At 38.6% G+C, this 21266-nt stretch overlaps 3 protein-coding genes across 3 annotated transcripts; 2 read left to right on the top strand and 1 right to left on the bottom strand.

Annotated features, from left to right (window-relative positions):
- Positions 1-243: 243 nt before the first annotated feature.
- LOC113748853 (NADPH--cytochrome P450 reductase) lies at positions 244-7681 on the top strand. The gene is made up of 18 exons (XM_027292434.1): positions 244-718; positions 1730-1789; positions 1879-1955; positions 2099-2156; positions 2254-2340; positions 2505-2541; positions 3818-3887; positions 4049-4243; positions 4345-4437; positions 4976-5201; positions 5341-5424; positions 5634-5785; positions 5883-5979; positions 6082-6231; positions 6308-6385; positions 6477-6599; positions 6681-6794; positions 7206-7681. Exons 1-18 carry the CDS (start codon positions 425-427, stop codon positions 7284-7286), a joined length of 2076 nt encoding a protein of 691 aa, XP_027148235.1. The 5' UTR covers positions 244-424; the 3' UTR covers positions 7287-7681.
- A 2399-nt stretch (positions 7682-10080) lies between these two features.
- Positions 10081-16242, top strand: LOC113750131. Its single transcript, XM_027294073.1, has 6 exons — positions 10081-10396; positions 10515-10710; positions 11102-11188; positions 11995-12363; positions 13850-14003; positions 14822-16242. The coding sequence occupies exons 1-6, from the start codon at positions 10326-10328 to the stop codon at positions 15922-15924; spliced, it is 1980 nt and encodes a 659-aa protein (XP_027149874.1). The 5' UTR covers positions 10081-10325; the 3' UTR covers positions 15925-16242.
- Positions 16243-16504: 262 nt separating this feature from the next.
- Positions 16505-20664, bottom strand: LOC113750715 (protein NETWORKED 2A-like). The gene is made up of 2 exons (XM_027294662.1): positions 17928-20664; positions 16505-17853 (listed from the first exon to the last, which is right to left on the bottom strand). The coding sequence occupies exons 1-2, from the start codon at positions 20662-20664 to the stop codon at positions 16589-16591; spliced, it is 4002 nt and encodes a 1333-aa protein (XP_027150463.1). The 3' UTR covers positions 16505-16588.
- Positions 20665-21266: the final 602 nt, after the last annotated feature.

Raw genomic sequence — 21266 nt, 5'->3', positions numbered from 1 at the left:
TTTAAGAACTAAAATAAATAGAAAATCTACAAAAAAAAAAAAAAAGGAATTGAGAGTTTTGAGATCTGGGCTCTTAAGTGAAAAATCCTTCTTAGTGGAGTGCATTGATATAGAGCTGTAGGATATTATAACACAAAAATTGCGTTGCCACTCTCTCCCTTATCACACATTGACCCCGAATATTTCAAACAATTCCAAAATCCCTCCTTTTCTTCCACCTTTTTTCCGCACTCGAAAAGGAGCCTTCCTCAAAAGAAAAGACCCTCATTTTGGCTTTTCTTGCCCCCTCAACTCACCGGCCCCAATAAACCGTCTGGTCAAAGTCTCCTCAAACCCCTATCTCCGCCCCACCACACCCCTCCTCCGCTAACAACCACTGCGCCTTGCATCCTGCAAAGTCAGCTCGGCGGAGGTCTTATAAAAGATGGAGTCAAAATTGGAGCTAATAAGATCAATTGAGTCAGCTTTGGGGGTGTCGTTGGGGGAAGATGGAAACCAAGTTCTGTTGGTCCTAACCACGTCGTTGGCCGCGATCGTGGGTTTATTAGTGTTTTTATGGAAGAGATCGAGTGATCGAAGTAAAGAAACGAAGCCGTTGGTGATTACCAAGTTGAACACTTCGGTCCCGGAGGAGGAAGAGGATGATGTGGATCCTAGTAAGGTTAAAGTTACGATTTTTTTTGGTACTCAGACTGGTACTGCTGAGGGCTTTGCTAAGGTATACTAGTAGAGATCTTTACTTTGATTTTTACTAGTATTTTGTCTTGTTAGAATAGTCAAAGATTGGATTTTTTTCCTTTGTTTTTTGATTTGAAATGAGCATTGACTTTGAATTGGATGTGAAGTTTTGGCAGTTTGCTTTTGAATTTATGAGTTTGATTATTAAATATGAATGTGGAATCAGTGACAAGCTTATGCCTTCATTTCTGTTGTTTTGTGGCCATAAAATGAGGAATTAGCGCAGAGATCGTGCATGCTGGTTCCAAAAAAAAAAAAAGAATTTGTTGTGGTGAAGATTACTCTAGCCATTTATTCGTTAAGTAGATTAGTTTTGTTTCATTTACTGGTGAATGACAAAAACAAAATGAATGTCTTCCTTTTGAGTGTTATTGTTTGAGAAAGTTGATTTTTAGTTTACTATTGTCAAAAGCGCTGGATCAGGAGATGTACAGAGTCTATCTTGTTTTATATACCTGAAGGCCAGCTGGATTTTTCGTTTCTTTTTTTTTTTCTAGCTAATTTATAGTATATCAATTTTTGGCTACTTAACTTCGTTGCTGCTGGCTAATCGTCGGAAACGTTGGAAGGTTGGAACATTTTATTAGTCACTGGATGCAACATAAAAAAAGGTTTATAAATCTATCTTCTTCTTTTTTATTTTTTATTTTTCTTTATGCACATACTGTCCTTTTGGAGTAGAGTAATTGCACCATGTATGTGACGATATGAGTTAGCCTTGCCTACTACCCTGCTTGCTTGACTAGTAAAGCAGAGAGCGCAAATAATAGATGCATGGCTATGTCATGTGGAACACATTATCCATCATATGATTTATCAACTGCATAAACTTTGTAGTACATGCATTTTTTTGCCTTGTGCTTGTTCAGGAATTTGTTCTAAGTATATTTACATTTCAAGTTAGTTCCTTTTGATTACCCCTTTTGTGTTTTTGGGTAGAACAGATAATACTCTGATTGCCTCTGAACAATTTTCATGAATTTTTTGATAGGCATTGGGAGAAGAGATCAAGGCAAGATATGAGAAAGCAGTTGTTAAAGTTGTTGATTTGGTATGCTTGAGAAATTTTCTACTGTTATATGAAGGTAGCTTGTGATTTAAAGAGTATTGATTCATCATGTTCTTTGTTACTGGGAATAGGATGATTATGCTGCGGATGATGATCAGTATGAGGAAAAGCTGAAGAAAGAGACCTTGGCATTCTTCATGGTTGCAACGTATGATATTTGCCTGTACTTCCTTTATTTATCATCCATGTATTTTCAGCTGAAAGAAATGATTCTATAGATATTTTTTGCGTCTGAAAGTATGGTTGTGTTTGCAAATATATGAGCTTGAATAATTAACATTGATCTTTTAGTTATGGAGATGGAGAGCCGACTGATAATGCTGCAAGATTTTACAAATGGTTTAGTGAGGTTGGTTGGAAGATCAAACTGATTTGGTTTTGATCATGTTAACTCGTGTATTTGCCTTGTGAAATACTTTTTGAATCATTTTGATAATTCTTTTTAGGGATTAAAAGACAGGGAGCCCTGGCTTCAACAACTTACCTATGGTGTGTTTGGTCTGGGTAACCGTCAGTATGAGCATTTCAATAAGGTAGATTGAAAACATATTCTTGTCTCATCTACTGGTCTTCCATTTATTAACAGAAATTATGGTCTTGGTGAGTGTCAGTATGAGAGTTTCAATGAGGTACATTGAAAATATGTTCTTTTCTCAGCTATTGGTTTTCTATTCATTAACAGTAAATTTTTTGACAGATCGGCAAGGTAATCGATGAACAACTAAGTGAACAAGGTAGATGGAAGTTTCTTGTCTCCAGAATACAGTCTGGTCATGCATTATTGTGTTATGTAACTTGTCACTAGCACAAGTTCTGATCTAGCTGATTTGGTCTGTTAATAAAGCTCCTTTCCTGATATTTTGGAAAATTATTCTTATCAGGGTAATCTCACTTTTAGAGTGATTTGATTATCAATCTAAGCAATATCCAAATGTGTTAGTTAAAGGAACTTCTTCCATAAGTTTTTCTTGTATACACGATTATGTAGATCTTGGCTTCCATCAATGCATCTCATATTCTTTTTATAAAATGTGAACCCTGGATTGACTTTCAACCTGCCTGCGCTATTTTGAGTTTAAGATCATTGCAAGAGCAGGATTTGCGTGCTTCAGTTGACCATTTTGTTCTCAACGATGTTAACATTTAGTAGTAAGAAATTCATTCAAGAAGGAACCCTTTCAGAAACATGGGAGACCCAGAGAGAGAGAGAGAGAGAGAGTGAGAGAGAGAGGAGTAAAAGAATAAAAGATGCATCCTTAATCTAGGAAAGGAGCTTTTCTACAACAAGATGACAAGTATATAGCGGCCCCACAGTAGCCATTGGAAAGTGATTGAGGTGACATAAGTTAAGTAGGAGTGCAGAATAGCAATAAAAAGGTCTGCCACTAATAGAGGACCTCTTGTTGATTATGATCCAATATGGCTGGAAGGTATGAGATGTTGAAAATATTGTGCTTTTACTGTAAACACTCCCTCTTTCTGACTCTCTCTCTCTCTCTATATGTGTGTGTGTGTGTGTGTGTAGAACCTAAAAGGATGGGTAGCAGCACTAAGTAATAGGGATTGATTGAAAAAGTTTGAAAGAGAATAGCTTTTAGGCTGTATGAAAGCCAAAGAGTGCTGATACAAATTTTAAATCGAAAATGAAAACTGCTGGCTGCAGTACATAAGATGTGTGCTTATAGGGCTCCAAGCACATTGTTGCCCCCTAAAGTGACAAAGCACCAAAATAACCTTAATGGGGCATATGCATAGCACATGTGCACCAGCTGCACAACAATTTCCAAAACTACTGCAACATATAGCAAAAAAGCATAACTAATAATATACTAAACAAAAACAAAATCCAAGATCTAACATGCTCCTGCATCACCCTTATCCCACCACCCCCTTTCATTTTGAAGGCTTATGGTTTGGGAATGGGAGATTCTTCACTTCCATGATGCTGCATATTTCTTTATACGTTTGTGTTTAGTGCACGATGATTTAGTTATATCTTTGATTGAACAGGTGCGAAACAGATTGTTCCACTTGGTCTTGGAGATGATGACCAATGTATCGAGGATGATTTTGCTGCCTGGTATGTTTTATTTTTCTGATTTCCAAATGTTCTTTAGTGATAGGTGTCCTACATTTTATGTTGCCTCTATGAATCTAGATTTTTGTACGAATAATGGACTATTAAGAGCATTTTATCAGCTTCTCTAGTTGGGTTGACTCTGTAAGTGTCATTATGTTTAGGCGAGATCAACTTTGGCCTGAATTGGATCAGATACTTAGGAACGAGGATGATGCAAACTCTGCGTCTACCCCATATACTGCTGCAATTCTCGAGTATAGAGTAGTGTTTTATGATTCTGAGGACACATCTTACGAGGATAAGCAATTCAGCATGGCTAATGGGAACACCTCATATGATATTCATCATCCTTGCATGTATGTGATTAGTAATATTGCGATTCGTTCTCTTTGACCATTCTAGTGGCTTACTGACCATTCTCACTGCCCCTACTCTAAAACCCCACTAAAATCTGCAGAGTTAATGTTGCTGTTCAAAGAGAGCTTCATACACCCGAATCTGATCGGTCATGCATCCACCTGGAATTTGATATATCTGGCACTGGCATCAAGTAAGAACCTCTCTTTTTTTTTGGGGGGGTGGGGGGTCTAAGTACGACTATTTTTTTCTGTTCATATTAGGGTTTAAGAAATGGAAAAGCTTGTACTAATGTTTTTCTTTTTATTAAATGTGGAAATGGAAAAGATAGGGAATGGTATCTGCCTGAAATCTCTGTTCCCTTGAAAGATAATTAGGAAATTATATCGCCTTATCTTATCTCAGAAGATCTGATCATTTTTCCCAATAATACTAGTGCATGTTTTCCTGTAAATGATCATTATTTTCTTAACTTCCTTGAATCAGCTTTCTCTTCTTTTAGCTGATGGATTACCTGATTACAGCTTTTTGGGCTGATGGTGGATTGTAGAAGCCAAAGTTGATTCTTGACCATGGAACTTATTCTTAATTTTGCCCTTGACTTCTATAAAAGCCTGCCTATACTTCCATTTATCTGCTAATTTTCTTTTATGTACTCTCTATATGTTTAAATTCATCATGTAATTGTTACAGGCCAATCTTGTTCTCCTAATCATTTACTTCTTTTACAGTTATGAAACTGGAGATCATGTGGGGGTTTATGCTGAAAACTGTGATGAAACTGTTGAAGAAGCAGCAAAACTGTTGGGCCAACCTTTAAGTGTACGATTTTCTATCCATGCTGACAAAGAAGATGGAACCTCCCTTGGAGGCTCATTACCGCCTCCTTTTCCCGGTCCTTGCTTTCTTCGTACTGCCCTTGCTCGCTATGCTGATCTTTTGAATCCTCCTCGAAAGGTGTGCTTCTTTTTCTTTCTTTTTTTTTAGTTTTTGTAGAATGTAGACCGAGATATTTTGTGAAAATTTTACTGTTTTAACTTTTGAGAGTTATAATTGCTAACTGTGGCCCTAATTTCTAAATTTTGAAAATTTACAGGCTGCTTTGGTCGCATTAGCTGCTCATGCAAGTGAACCTAGTGAAGCAGAAAGGCTAAAATTCTTATCATCACCTCAGGGGAAGGTGAACAAGTTCCTCCAATGTTGTTTCTTCTCCATTTGATCTTTGTTGCTTCGTTCACATTCTTTATTTCCCTTTATCATACTTTTGTTTTTTGACCTGCTTGACTATAAATAGCAAATTAGTAACTACTTATTGAATAGACTAATTCCTTACCTTGATGAGTGCTTCTGCTTAGTATTGTGTTTCTAAATGGTGTGATTGGATTTCAGGATGAGTACTCCCAATGGGTTGTGGGGAGTCAGAGGAGTCTTCTTGAGGTAATGGCTGAGTTTCCCTCAGTGAAACCTCCACTTGGTGTATTTTTTGCAGCAATAGCCCCTCGTCTGCCACCTCGTTACTATTCGATCTCTTCTTCACCCAGGTGATTTTTACCCAATAATCATCTATGACAATAAAAATGGTGTGTAGCATGAATTGCAATCGACTAACAATTGGTTGATTTCATTAACTTGCTGCAGATTTGTTCCCAATAGAGTTCATGTGACCTGTGCCTTGGTTTATGGGCCAACTCCAACTGGCCGTGTTCACAAAGGAGTATGTTCAACCTGGATGAAAGTAAGTTGAAAAGCTAAGGTGTATAATTGGTATTTGTGATTTGTGCTTATAATATCTTCTGTAGCTCTTGGAGACGGCACGTTAATTTAAAACTTGATGCAGAATGCTGTTCCATTGGAGAGAAGCCAAGATTGCAGCAAGGCTCCTGTTTTTATTAGATCTTCCAATTTCAAGTTACCAGCTGATCCTTCAATTCCAATCATCATGGTGGGACCTGGCACTGGCTTGGCTCCATTTAGAGGATTTTTACAAGTAAGGATGACTTCCTTTTTTTGGATTTCTCCTGTTCCCATGAAAAGAAATCTTATGGTGCAGATGTCCATTACAGGAGAGATTGGTCTTGAAAGAAGAGGGCGCTCAGCTTGGTCCTGCTTTATTGTTCTTTGGCTGCAGAAATCGCAGGATGGTAATCATGACTATTCTATTTATTCTCTCAGTCTCACAAATTACATTATTCCATTGCTCAAGGTCTTCCTTAAAACACACTTTGCTTCCAGGACTTCATTTACGAGGATGAGCTAAATAATTTTGTCGACCAAGGTGTAATATCAAAGCTGATTGTTGCATTTTCTCGCGAGGGGCCACAGAAAGATTATGTGCAACATAAGATGATAGAGAAGGTTTGTTAATTCTTATCAGGTTTGCCTACGGTTATGAGTTGAAGTTGCACTTAACTAACCACCACCTTTTTGATTGGGCAGGCTGCCGAGTATTGGAGTTTGATCTCCCAGAAGGGGCATCTTTATGTATGTGGGGATGCAAAGGGGATGGCAAGAGACGTGCATCGCACTTTGCATACCATTGTTCAGGAGCAGGTACGAAATTCTCTCTCTCTCTCCCCCCCCCCCCGGGGTGGGGCAACACACACAAAAGAAAAAGGGGGGGGGGGAATTCCCATGAGAAAGTTTTTAACTGCTGTTGATTAAGGTTGATTGTTGGGCTTCTCTAGTCTAACGTAAATTAGGTTGTTGTTTAGGCTGAGGCATTTCCCTGTGATACTGCCTACACTAAGTATAATATACATTACAGACTATTTTGTAGGAAGCTGTTTCGATGTTCTGTTGCATGTGATTTTTAATTTCCTAGTAGTGACATGATAAAGTAAAATGTCAATGCTATCAGAGTTATTTCTTTGCAATATTTGTATATACTTTTGCATTGGAAACTTAACTTGGGTACATCTCTCTAAGAATGCATACATGTAAACTGCCTTTCTGTTTTTTTAGGAAAAGGTCGATTCCACAGAAGCGGAGGCCATGGTGAAGAAACTACAAATGGACGGGAGGTATCTCAGGGACGTTTGGTGATGATATTTACTTGTGTACCAATTGTTTGCTTCATAGGCAGGACGCAATTCTTTTTTCTTCCATATTACAAGCTCGTTCTTTGCAGTTTTCTCGGTTGGTTTGGGTGCCAGAAGCTAGTGATGGACCAACACTCTAAACTGCAGCCGTGCATTCCTGGCTACATGAAAGTTTTGTCTGCTGGGTTGCAGGGTTTTCTGTTTGTATTGGACATACATAATATATGTGTAATCTCTTGGTTAAATTCAACATTGATACGGAAAAACATCATACTAGGTAGCAGCAAGTCATGTGGAGGCCAAGTTGGTTGTAGTAGGGTTGCTTTGCATGGTTTTGTAATGTTAGTTATGTAAACAAAGGAAGAGTAAGAATAAAGCTGATAATTTGCACTTTGTTTAGGCTAGGAGAGGATACAGCGCAAATTGCCAACTATGCGTGCGTGTGTATATGTGTGTGTGTGTGTGTGTGTGTACGAACCATAAACTTGCCAATTTGTTAACCTATTTGACCGACAAGAAGTGGTAAAACAAGTTAATAGCGGATTTGCTGCTGGTAGCACCTGATGATCATGCCAATTCTTGAACTGAAGTAACGTTCGAGAAATGGGAAACTTTTGGTTGGAGGTTCTGGTTCTGGAGAAAGTCACATTTTTGCATGTTTGATTTCGGGTTGGACTGGAGGAAACCAAGAAGATGAAGGACGTGAATTTATACTTGAAACAGCTGGACAAGATTTGGGCAAACAGTAAACTGAATTGTGGTGATTTGGTGTTAATTTTAATGGCTACAATAATGAACACGCTACAGTCTACGGTATAGCAGGTAAGAGGTCGCATTCCAACAAAGTCTGAAGAGATGCGTTCATGTCTCCTGATGAGTATCGCTCCAAGTTTGGTAATTGCGCAAATGGTCCTTTTGGTTTGCAGCTCAACTTCAACTAAGTTGATATGTGCATGCATAATCTTTTGTTTGCTCTTCATTACAGGCAGCTCGGAATGAGAATGTACATCGTGGAATATAAAAGGCTTGCTCTTGTTTAGGCTCATTCAGAAAAAAAAAATATTTTTTTTTGGGGGTGGGAATTTGACATTCTGATTCTACTTTTGTATTTAGAGGTAAGATTTGTTTTAATAGAAGACCAAAAAGCTGAAAAGTAGTAGTAGAATGTATCCAACATTAGTATTTTGATTATGTTTGCATAGAGCTGTTAAACGAATCGAACTGTTCGGTAACTCGATTCGTTTCGATACGTTCGTGTTTGTGAAAGACTCGTTCGAAATCTTAAATGACCTAAGTTAGAATGAATTTTTTTGTTCGATTAATAATTTCGCGAACAACGTTTGCGAACACGAACATGTTCGCAAGTTTTAATGAATGTTCGCGAACTTGGATATAATTATCATTTGACAAATTTTGGGGTTAATTTTATGGCTAGACTATTATATTTGGAGGGTTTTATTTGTTATTTTTATGTTAATGTTAGTTATATAGTTAATGAATAATAGAATTTAGTCACTTATAGTACTTTAATTGTTTTTTAGAATGATTAATGATTTGTATGGCATATTTAAAACTTAAAATAATTTGGATTCGAGCATTTCGAGTATGTTCGCGAACGGCTCGTTTATGTTAAACGAGTTGAACATGAACTCGAATTCGAACATGAATTTTGCTTAACGAATTAAACACGAACATAGGTTTAGAGTTTGAAAATTGATGAATGAACCCGAACTTTGTTTGAATTACTTAACGAACAAAATTCAAACATGAAATACTCGATTCAATTCGACTCGTTTACACTATGTTTGCATTGGTGAAACCAGCTTGATTTCTTGAGCCCCGAACACTCCTACTAGTACTAATATTCCACTACTACCACTACTAGACTGCTGGTACGAGTACAGTAGCAGACGAGTAGCAGTACCCAACTTCTGTCCGCTCACGCGCACGCCGTCAGTGTAGAGGTGTCAAAATGGGTGACTTGGACGTGTTTGGGTTGGGTAAAATGGGTAATGGGTATAAGTGAGTCAACCCATTTATACCCATTTAATTATATGGGTATAAATGGGTAAGTCAAAAAATGAATTGGGTAACCCAATTACCCATTTATAACCCATTTATTTTAATTTTTTGTAAATTCATTTAAATTCATTTTTGCAAACTAAGTTATCAATTTTTACCGCTCTTTGTACCCATCATTAGTTTTAAATATTTACTTATAACGTTCAATAAGCCTAATTACCAATTTTTTTTCATTTATACTCTATTTCACAAATTTGCATATTATTTAATAATCGAATAATAAGAATATAAAAATTTGAACTAAGTATTATAAAAGTTAATATAAAAATTTAATCCAAAAATTTTTAACCCCTAACATTTTTTCCATATATAAATTTAAAATTTCATTTTAGAAAGATAAGAAAAGAGACTCAAATTTATCATAAATTGGTAATGCCGAAAAATGAGCAAGTTAACAAACTAAGAGAAAACAAAATAATAAAATAAAACCAACAAATAATAATAATAATGAAACAAAAGTAGTTAACATCATGACAAAATGAAAAATTTGAAAAAAAAATGGGTGGGGGAAAAGAAGAGATTTAGGGGAAGAGAATTTTAAATGGGTTAATTGGGTTTGATGGGTTATCCAATAATACCCATTTCATAAATGGGTATTATTGGGTAACCCATTTATACCCATATACAAAAATTTAAGATACCCATACCCATCTATTCATGGGCGAATATGGGTAAATTTAGTTAAGTGGGTTGATTTGCCACCTCTAGACTGCAGCCAGTCTCCCTTCTCCCCCACGTTCTCGTGTCGTAAATTCCGGATGCGCGTGTCGTCCACGATCTTCAACTGTCTTTCACTTTCCTCTTCAGCTCCGTCCTCTCAGAAACGTCGTCGTCCAAAGTAGTCTTCGTCTCCCTTACAACCCATCCCTTCCCCGGGCCCCCAACAATTTCTCTGCTAAACCCTCCCTTTCCCTCTCTCACACAACACTCTCTCTCTATCTGGGGTTTTGCCATAACCAAAATGGGGGAGAAATCAAAGAAGCCCAGAAAGAATTTCGTCACCGAAGAAGACATTTCCACTCTCTTACAAAGGTCTCTATACATTATTCTTTTTCCCCAAAATCATTCCCCCCCCTTTTTTATTTGGTTTTCCCTTACTGAGGTTTTTTTTCCCGGGTCGGGTGTTCTTGTTTGAAATTGGTGAATGAAGGTATACGGCGACGACGGTGCTGACGCTGCTGCAGGAGGTGGCGCAGGTGCAGGATTCTAAAATTGATTGGAATGTTTTGGTGAAAAAGTCGACGACAGGAATTTCTAACCCGAGGGAGTACCAGATGCTTTGGCGGCATTTGGCTTATCGCGACGCTTTGCTTGATAGACTCGATGATGCTGCTGCTCAACCTCTGGTAAATGACCGCTGCTTTGGATTTAATTGAGGTCAATTAATTCGTAGCCCTGGATGTCTTGCGCTTAAGAAATTAGCAACACCCCCCCCCCCCCCCCCCCCCCACAAAAAAAAAAAAAGTGACGAGGAATATGTATATTACTTCAGTCAATAGAGTCGAAGATGTTGCTTGACCTCTGTTGAGTTACGCACTTGTGTATGTGTTTATCTGTAGAGACGTAGTTACGTGTTCTAAAAGGTGTGTATTGTGGTGATTTAGGGAAAAGTGAAAAGTTTTTAGGCCTGCAGTGCTTTTCTTTTGTATGCCTGAGAGATGTACTTACTGTTTGTGTGCATGGACTGGGGTGTTGGTAGTGAGGGTGTGGTAAGATTTGATGATGCTTGCTTGGCAGGATGATGATAGTGATTTAGAATGTGACTTGGAAGCTTTTCCCGCGGTGAGTAATGAAGCTATGGCAGAAGCTGCAGCTTGTGTGAAGGTAAAGTTGATGTCTAATATTTTACCTGCATTTTTTTTTACAGTTTTATGCTGAATGGTATGCTTGCATTGAATGGTACTCCAGGCGAATATTTAGCTAGATGGAGTATTTGCGCAATGTGTGGCCATTATGTTGGTAGTTTTGGCAGCTTTCAATGTAAAAGCTACTTTTCACTTTTTGCTTGTTAGCTGACTTGATTTAATTACATTTGGAACTTAGTAGAACAACGATTATTGGGACATAAATGTCCAAAATGGTAAGATTCAAAGAATTAAATGTGTGGCGTATATCTTGTATGGGATGATTTTAAGGTGCTTCAACACTGTACCTTGAAGGACTTCACTTTTAGGCTTTTTAAGATGGTACAAATTTTTGAAGCTTGAAAACAGTTGCAAATTTGTTTTATCGATCTGGCCTACTGCTGCTTAAACTGCTTAGCTATTTTTTTGTTGAGACTGTATAGCAAAGGGAATGATTTGGTTGGTTGGTTACGCTGATTGGATTCTTATTTGGCTAATACAATGGAGAAATTGGGTTGATGGCCTATGTATATATTTTTTATGTAGATGGATTTTTTTTTTCTTGGGTTTTTGCTGCTAAGATACACTCTATGATTGATTTCTAGTGCTTCGGAAAAGGTGTCGCATGTATTCACTTGTTTCACTACATTTTGATTATACACTCAAAGCTGTAATGCACATATTCACTTGTTTCACTACATTTCTATTGTACACTCTGTGCATAAATGCGTATGTGTCATTCTGTATATTTCTGATTGACTTTTGGTGAAAATTTGCCCTGCATAGGTATTAATTGCTTCTGGACCAAGCGATCCCAATGGCTTAACAGTTGAAGCTCCCTTAACTATTAATATTCCGAAAGGCCAGCCATCCAAAGCTCCTGAGAATTCACATTGTAATGTGTTTGCGCAAGGGACGAACATAACAGTTCCAGTTTCTGTACAGAAACCGTCACTGCCTTCTGTCGCAAGTGCTGAAGCATTGGATTCTAATGGAGCAGCTAATGCAAATTTGCCTCGAAGGAAAAGAAAAGCATGGACAGATGCTGAGGATCAGGAACTTATGGCTGCTGTGCGAAAGTTTGGTGAAGGAAATTGGGCAAATATCTTAAAAGGAGACTTTAAGAGTGATAGAACAGCCTCACAACTATCTCAGGTTCTTTATCTAATTTGCAAAGTTTCCTTGATGGTCCAAGTATGTTTTTATTTGTTTTAATCTTATGAGCCAGATCTTCTTGGATGTAAGCATGGTGAAGGCTTATCTTCAATGATGCAAAAAATGTTCTTAAATCCTTACTAACAAAATGAAAGTTTTCTTGTTTGGGTTATATGACATAGTTAAGCTTGACTTTAAAAATTATGAGTAGCTTTAACTCGTTCAGAGGCAGAAGGACAAGTCTGCCTTTAGTTCAGAAGAGAGTCAGTTAACTGCACTCCTTTGGGCATTTAAGAGAATTGACATTTCTGGATGTTACTGGGGAATTAACTTAAATACATGCACAGACAAAAATCAGTAAGAGTGGCTGCTCTATTTAATAAAATTCCGAAAGAAGAATATCCTTCTGTATAAAGATTCATTTGAATTTTCAGAAATCTGATGAAGCATGGTTTACATAGGATTTTCACGAGTTGTATCAGGAAGACAATCAAATTGGTGAAACTTTTCAGATGTTTTATTTATCATGTGTGTGAGAATTTTTGAGATACCGGATCTAGTATAATTTTCTGGAAAACCCTATCAGACTAGTTAGTTGTTTTGAGGGTTGGTGATAAAGATACACAGCTAGGTCTGTTTGCTGCCGTATATCTGTTCTTGTCCGTTTTTCTTTTTTGTTTTCCTTTTTCATGTTTCCTGATAGGTGTTCCTTTTACCATATTGCTACATGATGGCTGGTCAGGGCTTCCAGGAATGTTGGGATTTGGCTTTAATATGAGATATTTTTAATTTGCATGGCAAACCTTTTAATAGACTGTTAGTGTAATTATACAAGACATAACTTGTAGGAAGCCTTCAGTAAGGTGACATTTTGTATTCTTTTGGAGTTTTACTCCTGTGGAGAATGAAAACTGTGGAAAGTAAGGTATAAGAAAATGAATAAACAGGTTAGAGGATTTTGCAAAATTTCTGATGCAAACATTGCTTTGTTTAGGGCCAACTTTTTAGGAAATGATTTCAGTCAGGATAATAAATTGAAGCTAGTAGGATACGTTTCAGCCCCCATGAAGGAATCTACAGTTTTGTCTGAGCAGGTCATAGCAAACTTGATGATCAAGACGCATCAACAGTTGACTTGCATCATCTTCATTACATGGTTTCACTAAGATATTTTAGTGAAGGAATTCGTTGTTATCTAGTATGGTTAGGATGCCTGGATTTTGTCCAGGTCTCCCGGGTTCAATTCCCGGCAACGGAATAGGTATTTAGAAGTTTAACTGTGCGGATGGATATACACCTTGCACTCGTATTACATAAATACAGTTTGTGAATGCTCGGTGAAGAGAAGACCTAGTCACATCGTCCAAACTAATGCAAATTAATAAAATGTGTCTGATCATGTAAACAACTTTTACTATTAGTTCTCTGCATTGTTACTGGTCTACATATTCAGTTAGTCTAATTTCTTGGTCATGAATATGTGCAGAGGTGGGCTATTATCAAGAAACGACAGGGTAATTTGACTCTAGGAACAGGCTCACAGCTTTCAGAGGTTCAGCTGGCTGCCCGTCGTGCTGTGTCACTGGCTCTTAATATGCCTATGGGGGATACCTTGAAATCATCTCCTTCGATTTCATCAGGTAGTTATATCTGTGTGTGCACGTGTGTGGAAAATTATGACAAAAGAAAATTTCTTGAACTTGATCCAAAGATAGTTTATGTTTTTTGTGCTTACATTCATGGTGAATAATGAGTATAGATTTGACTGTAAAGTAGATGGGATGGAGACGGGGGTAAATCAAAGATGATATTGGTTTGTCAACTGTGAGTGGTATGTTTAATGGTCAATTTCAAACCAGTGCGTGAAGTTACACAAAAGCCTTTAGCTAATACTTGCTTCCCATAATTTGGGAAACAAGACACCTTTAGATCAAATGAGCTCTTCAACCTATTCTGCAAATGCTAAGGCTTTTCTATGATTTGGTTATAGAGTTGCTTTAACCTGCCAAAAATTAGACAGATACAATTAATGGTTCTTTGATATTTTAAAGCCTATCTCCTTCCGTTTTTCTGTATCTTAACTCAAACGACATATATTCCATTGCACCTGACTTGTCAGTTGAGTGGCTGTTTGGGGATGACCGTTGTCAAGGTTCATTATGTGAATAATAGAGTAAGAGGAGGTGAAATGCCTGCTGACATATTTGTTTGATATTTGCAAAACTCTTTTAACACAAACAAAGAGCAAACCATTGGATGAGAAATGTGTTGAGCATCTTACATTTTCAGTTGCAAAGGTGCCCAACGGTTTGGAAGATGGTAGGAATAGCATTATGCTTTTCTTTTTTGAACTTTTTAATCAGTTAAATTCAACAGATCATCATCACAGTTACACCCAGTATGTCTTCATCAACTTTTGCAAAGCTTTCACTAGTTTCTGGTTGAAATTGGATGGCAGGGACGAATGCAAATGTTGCACACAGCAAACTTGGACCACCTCATTCTAATGAAACTCCATCCATTGTCGCACCATTGCAACATGATTCCGTGTCAACTGCAGGGCATCAAATTGGATCATCAAAATCTCGAGTTACAACCAAGAAACCTTCTACAAAATCTACTATTAGTTCGGATTCAATGGTTAAAGCGGCAGCAGTAGCTGCTGGAGCCCGAATTGCTACCCCTTCAGATGCTGCAACACTACTCAAGGCTGCACAATCTAAGAATGCTGTCCATATCATGCCCGGAGGTTCTGTGCTCAAATCGTCCATGGCAGGCAATGCAAATTCATTGCCCAGCAATGTGCACTTCATCCGCACTGGCCTGGCTTCAAAACCACTTTCCACTTACTCAACAGCTGCAGTAAGTTCCTCACAAAATGGTGGTACTCAGCAAGTCCTAGGCACATCTTCAAAACCTGCAATACCTCTAAATCAACCCAACTCAGCTGGCACTGCTCAAGAATTAAGTGCACCGTCTGAAGTAAAAAGTGTTGCCGTGCCTGGCCCTGTTTCAAGGCTCGAGTCAAAAATTGTTGAGGATTTTGGTACCTTTATGTGCAATTCTGAAAAAGAGCTTCTTAAAGAAAATCAAGCTGGTTTCAAATGTGACGGGTCCAATGAACAAATGAAAGGAGATCTGACTGCTGTTTCTGTTGATACTAAACCAAATCAAGTCCAAGAGGATCAGGGTGCTTCAGAGAATTTATGTAGTGATCAGGCTGAGGGAGGTCAAGCATCTGTTATGGGCGAAATATTGAAAGAGCATGCCAGTGGTGATGAGGTCTCTGCTTCAGCCAATGCTCTTAACAAAAAAGCAGGAGATCTGATTGATTCACAAAGCTCTAGTATGGCAGCTAGCAATGGTCATCTTGGTCCAACTGACAACCAGGCCTCAACCACATTTGACAGCGTAAGGAAGGATGATGTGATGGGTATGCCAGTTAAATGCATCAGTGATAAACCCGTCAAGGAAATGTTTGAGAATAACATGGCAAAGAGAGAAGAGGGCTTAATCATGGATTTGGATGGAAATGATGGACAAGCAAATTTAAAGCAATGAGAAGCTTTTAGAATGGGGCGAAGTGAAAAATAGCTTGCTCGCCTGAATTAATTACCTGTGGAATGACTGTTGGCCGATGTTATTATTCCTCTCTCCCCACCTTTCTGAATTGTATGTAATTTTGCAGGAAGCAGTTACTGTCAGGTTAGATAGAAAAGGCTTGTGAATTCATGACTTCTGGTATCTTTTCATCTGTGAATAGTGGAGCCCTCTTTGATTAATTTGTAAATAAGTTGAAGGCGTTCTGACATAAGTAGGGTATATTTCGTTTCATCAATTTCTTATATTGGAGGAAATGTTTGATCTCCCCTTTCCTCAGATCAAGCTTGGGCTTGACTCAGTTACTCTATGCCTCTTTTGACTTCTGCAGTTGTACCCTATTAATTTCGTTTTCACTTTTCAATTAGATGGTTCTGCTAGTGATATTCTTCTACTCTTGTCTTGCGAGTTGGATTTCCCCGTAAGAAGTTATAACTGAAGAATATCTCAACAAGAAGGATTATGCTATCATATTAGCTATTCAGAAATGTTTTCTATCGAGCAAGTAACGGGTGATTGAGGTGGCCTTCCCGTGATTTTGTTTGTCCGGTATAACCATAGAATGCTAACAATCTATAATACTAATGTACACCATCAAATCCTAAAAGAAGGTGAAGCAACAACTCTATATCTGTACAGCTTTTAAGTCGCTATACTGCTTCTGCAATGACGGACTAATGCAAGCAAAGAATGATGGCTTCTGTTTCTTTAACTTTACACCAAACAAGAAAGTCCTCAACGGAATTTTGGATCGAATCGGTGAGTTCCTAGGTTGTTGCTTTCTTGCGGCAACTCCAAACTCAGTATCCAGGTCTCTAAGTGTCCTTTCAATCTCAACCAGGATGACTTTGACACGTTCCAGACCCAAGTGCAGTTCACCAGCAAGCTTATTGTTCTCCTGTTTCATATTCAAAACCTCGCCCTGGAACTTGGCTGCTTGATAGTCACTCAGCTCAGTTTCTTCTGCACTTGACCCTGCATTTGACAAGATCTCTTCTTGTATGCCAGACAGCGAGGCTAACCTGTTATCCAAGTCATCTTTCAACATGTCATTTTGGTCCAACCATAGAGTTAGCTCAGTTTGTATTTCTGACAGGTGCCTGTAAATTGGACGAATTTCTGATACAAGTAATTGATGGTTTGTGCTTCCACTGTGCTTGTTGTTTGCCTTCACTTCTGCTAGCTCAGCTTGCAGATCCCGGACAGTTGTTTGGAATTTTTGTACTTGATGGAACGAGGTGCTAAACTTCATCCAGAATCCTATATTTTCCTCCAGCAATTCATCAATGTCTGTGCGAATTCTTTCTTCGACAACCGAAAGATTTTGAGTTTCATCTAGGTTAATAACCTTGATGGCTCCATTCTCTTCCACAAAGGAGATCTTTGGCTGCTCTTGTGGAGGCGATTCCACTCTAGTATCCATGGACTGAGGAGTTGGAGCACCTACCATATCTGCAAGAGTCTTCTGCTCTGTTAGTAAATTCTGTTCAGCTGAGACATGGTAGCTGGCTGAGGCTCTGCTTTCTATTGAATCAACAGCTGCATCTTTTTTTTTCCCAAGCAAGTTCAGTTTCTTCTCCAATGATTCAATCTTTGCATCTTTTGAGGCATTAGCACTCTTGAGGACTTTTATCTGTATGCAATACTGAAAAAGGCTAGCTCGCTTTTTCTTCTCCACTTCATTGAGCTTCTTTTTTGCTTCCTTGTAATTCCTAAGAATGGATGTATACTCCTGCAATAGAAGCTTCTCTCTGTCATCTAACCCACTCAAAAACAGCTCTTTCCAATTAGGCTGATCGTCATCCCCTACACCAAGTTCATCTTGGTTCCCGCTGAGATCATGTTGAAGTGGCTGGAACACCTGTTGCTGCTTTGCTTCCTGATCCTTGCCTGCAAGATAGTTGAAGGTTATTGCCTAGAAACAGACAGAACCAAAATGGTTCTATTCGATACGGTAAATGTACCTTGATCCGGAAAGCTGTACATCTTTTGGTCCTTTACAGTTGCCAATTCTGATGAGGTGGGTGAGATGTCAGGAGCTCTGTTATCTTCATTTGCAGCAAGCACCTTTAATGGACTGGTTTCTGAAATGCTTTTCACTTGACTATTCATTGGAAGATCATTAAGCTGGCTACTGAGTCTGGACTCTCCAGAATTTCTGCTGGCTTTTGCGGTATTCCAATAATCCTCCTCCATGTCCCTATTGTTATCAGAAGCACTCGGTGTCGAAAGATCACCACCTGTTTCTATCTTAAATGACCTGGGATGGTTCTTGGCAGCTGATTGGATGTTGTTATTGTTATCTGACTTATCTAGATTGGCATCCAGAAGATCTCCCACTCGATCTTTCAATGAGTAACCATCCATGCAATCATCCCTGTTGGAGAGAAAAAAGTCATCCGGGCTGGATTCTACTTTCATGTGCCCTTCAATAGACAAAGACTGATAAGTAGCTGTACCACAACCCTCTTCTGCTGACCTCCTTTCAGAACTGTCGCTATGAACATCTTTCATTGGACCTTTTATTGGTTTATCACAAAGGTGATCACCTTGGTTTGAATACATTATACCCTTTCCACATATGGAAGACCTGCTGTGCACCAGAGCATCCTTTTTCAGCACTTTTTCTTCCATTGTCACATTTTCTAGAGGCTTAATGTGATAGTCAGGTGGACTCACAGATTCATCTTGACTGCACTTTTTCTGTGAATTGGCACCTGGACTAGCTACTTTTTGTGCTGTGGGAAAATCATCACTGTTAGTTTGTTGATTTAATTGGAAAAAGCTTTCGTCTCTTGCCGTTTCAGAAGTGCTGGTATCCACAAGATTAAATTTCACTCTGTTCTTCATAATTGTTGAGCCATAATCAGGACCTATCCCATCTCTTGCTTCTCCAAACCACTCTTCTGAATTCACATCAAGAGAAGCTCCAGATAGGGAAGTAAATTGGTTTTGGCTTTGATTGGACAGCAGACAACCGTTTGATTCAGCACTTGTGGAGTTGCTGTCACCCTTGATACCATCACTCTCTACCTTACGTTGCAGAACCACAGAGCTGCAGGAAGGAATTTCTTGAACTTCTAATCCTGCACTGGCATCTGTAGTGGATTTCACTTCTCTATATGGCAGGATACAGTCACGGTGGTTGCTTGAGCTGGATTGCACAGGACAGTTTATCTCCTTGATTTTGCATCTATTTTGCTCCGGTTTGCTGGCTTGCTTCTCTGCTTGAATGTTCACAACATGAAAAATTTCTTCAACATTCTGTGCGTGTTTCTTATTACGAAGAATATCTTTGCCTGGATTGACACCTGGAACATGGGTATCTTTGCTGAATAAAGTTAACTTCTCTGTCTCCTCATCTAGCTTCACATGCAGCAATTTTTCAGAAAGATCATCGAGATTACAACTTGCTTCAACACAATGATCTTGGAGGCGGTTGTTCTTTTCTTGAATGCACTTGTTGAGTCTTTGTACTCTCTGCAATTCTTCTTCAAGATCTCTTATCTTCCGATTCATGCCGTCTGAACCTTCAATCAGAGTGTCTTTCTCCTCTTCCAAACTTCTAAGGTGTGTCTGGAGCTCATATGTCTCTGACGTTAATCTCTTTACATAAGCAGTCTGAGAAAATACAGCACTTTCCAAATTTATAATCTGATCCACGAGTTCATCAACTTTCTCTGCAAGTTCTGACATGGTCAGAGGACTTGCTAAGTTTAGCTGCAACTCTTCCTTTATTCTTTTCTGCAGTGGTTCAACGTCATGAATAATGTTCTGTTCAGCATTGTCTACTTCTTTATCTTGCTTATACGCTCCAACGTTGTGGCTCGTTCTGCTTTCTTCTTCCAAGTACACTTCCTGACGTGCCTGATTGCTGTTAAATTTCTCTTTTAGCCTCTTGAATTTCTCTCGGGTTTCTTGAAGTTTTCGGTTCTCCCCTCGGGCCTCTTCAGCTGATTTTTCTTGTTTTTCTTGTAATTGGGTTAAGGCCTGTTGGCATGACTTCAGGGCTGTGGCAGTCATCAAGGTTCGAGCTTCATTATCATCGATAACCTTGCAAATCCCAAACTCATCCTGTAAGTTGCTGACCTCTGTTTGCATTCCACTTATCTGGTTTTCAATGTTCCAATATTTTTCTAGCCCAGACTCGTATGAGCTTTTCACGAACTCCTTTTCAGTTTGAAGGGCCAAAATTTCCTTTTGAATCTTGTCAATTTTTTGAAGTGCCTCAGATTTGTTCAATCCTGATATCGGACCGGCAGCTGCTGAATCATCAGCATTAGTCTTCAGGAACCCCTTCCTTGACATTAGTCTAGTTGGCATCTTGCCATTTCTCTTTCTAACACTGCTATTTTTTGCTTTACTTATCTCAGGGGCAGGAGGTGGATGCTTGGAGTTGGAGAGGATGTTGAATTTATCAAAAGGCATCGCTGCCACAGGCAAGTTTTGTCCATCAAAATCATCGTCATCCATCGGTAAATCAACAGTTTCAGGGAAGACAGAGGCAATGGTTTTATTGGCATTCTGCAGCTCTCTTGACAAATGATCATATCTCTCAGCCAAAGCTCTGTATCTCCTGACCGAATCTTCAACAAAGTTTACGAGCTCTGGTCTCTTCCTATAGTACATTTCAGCCCGCTGTTTAAACGTGTCAGCTTCCTCTTCAATGATTTTAAGTACGTACTCCACTTTTTCTTCCATATCTGCAAACAAGTAGTTTGAGAATTAAAGGCCCTTCAATAGTAGAAAGAATCCGTTCAACCTTTAATTGATCATTCATAAAAAGGCACTGTGCAAAAGTTAAATTAACCATCTTTGAGCAGGTGTACACATTAGATTACGAAATGTGCTGATTCCTTCTGCTATTATGCAAATTTAGTGAGTGTAAATGAATTGGTTGGAGACCTTTCCGAAATAGTTTAATTGAATAACTTTACAGCAATCCATGTACCCTGTGACAGTAGGTGCTAGTTTACAACACCTAAACCATCTTTATACACCTGTTAATCCTAAAATTTGACTGTTTCAAAAGGTACCATACAGCACAGTGTCAATGGTTAATCACTATTCGGAATCTTTATTCATAATTGTTTTAATTAATCAAGAAAAGGACACCCATTGTCTAATTCACAATGATCTTACAGACAGAATTCCTTCAAGTGCTAATAGGCAAGTTGAACCGAAGGGGTTTAACACAACCTTGATGTTTTTCCTCATTGTGAACCATGCTAATAGGCAAAAATAAAGACTGTTTCATGTGCTCAAATCGACGACTCTATGCTGCCGTTCATGCAAATTTAGGA

Source organism: Coffea eugenioides, chromosome 10 (assembly GCF_003713205.1).
Source record: "Coffea eugenioides isolate CCC68of chromosome 10, Ceug_1.0, whole genome shotgun sequence".
NCBI lineage: Eukaryota > Viridiplantae > Streptophyta > Magnoliopsida > Gentianales > Rubiaceae > Coffea > Coffea eugenioides.
The sequence above is the reverse complement of the archived record's forward strand: the minus strand, read 5'-3'. Positions and strand labels throughout refer to the sequence as shown.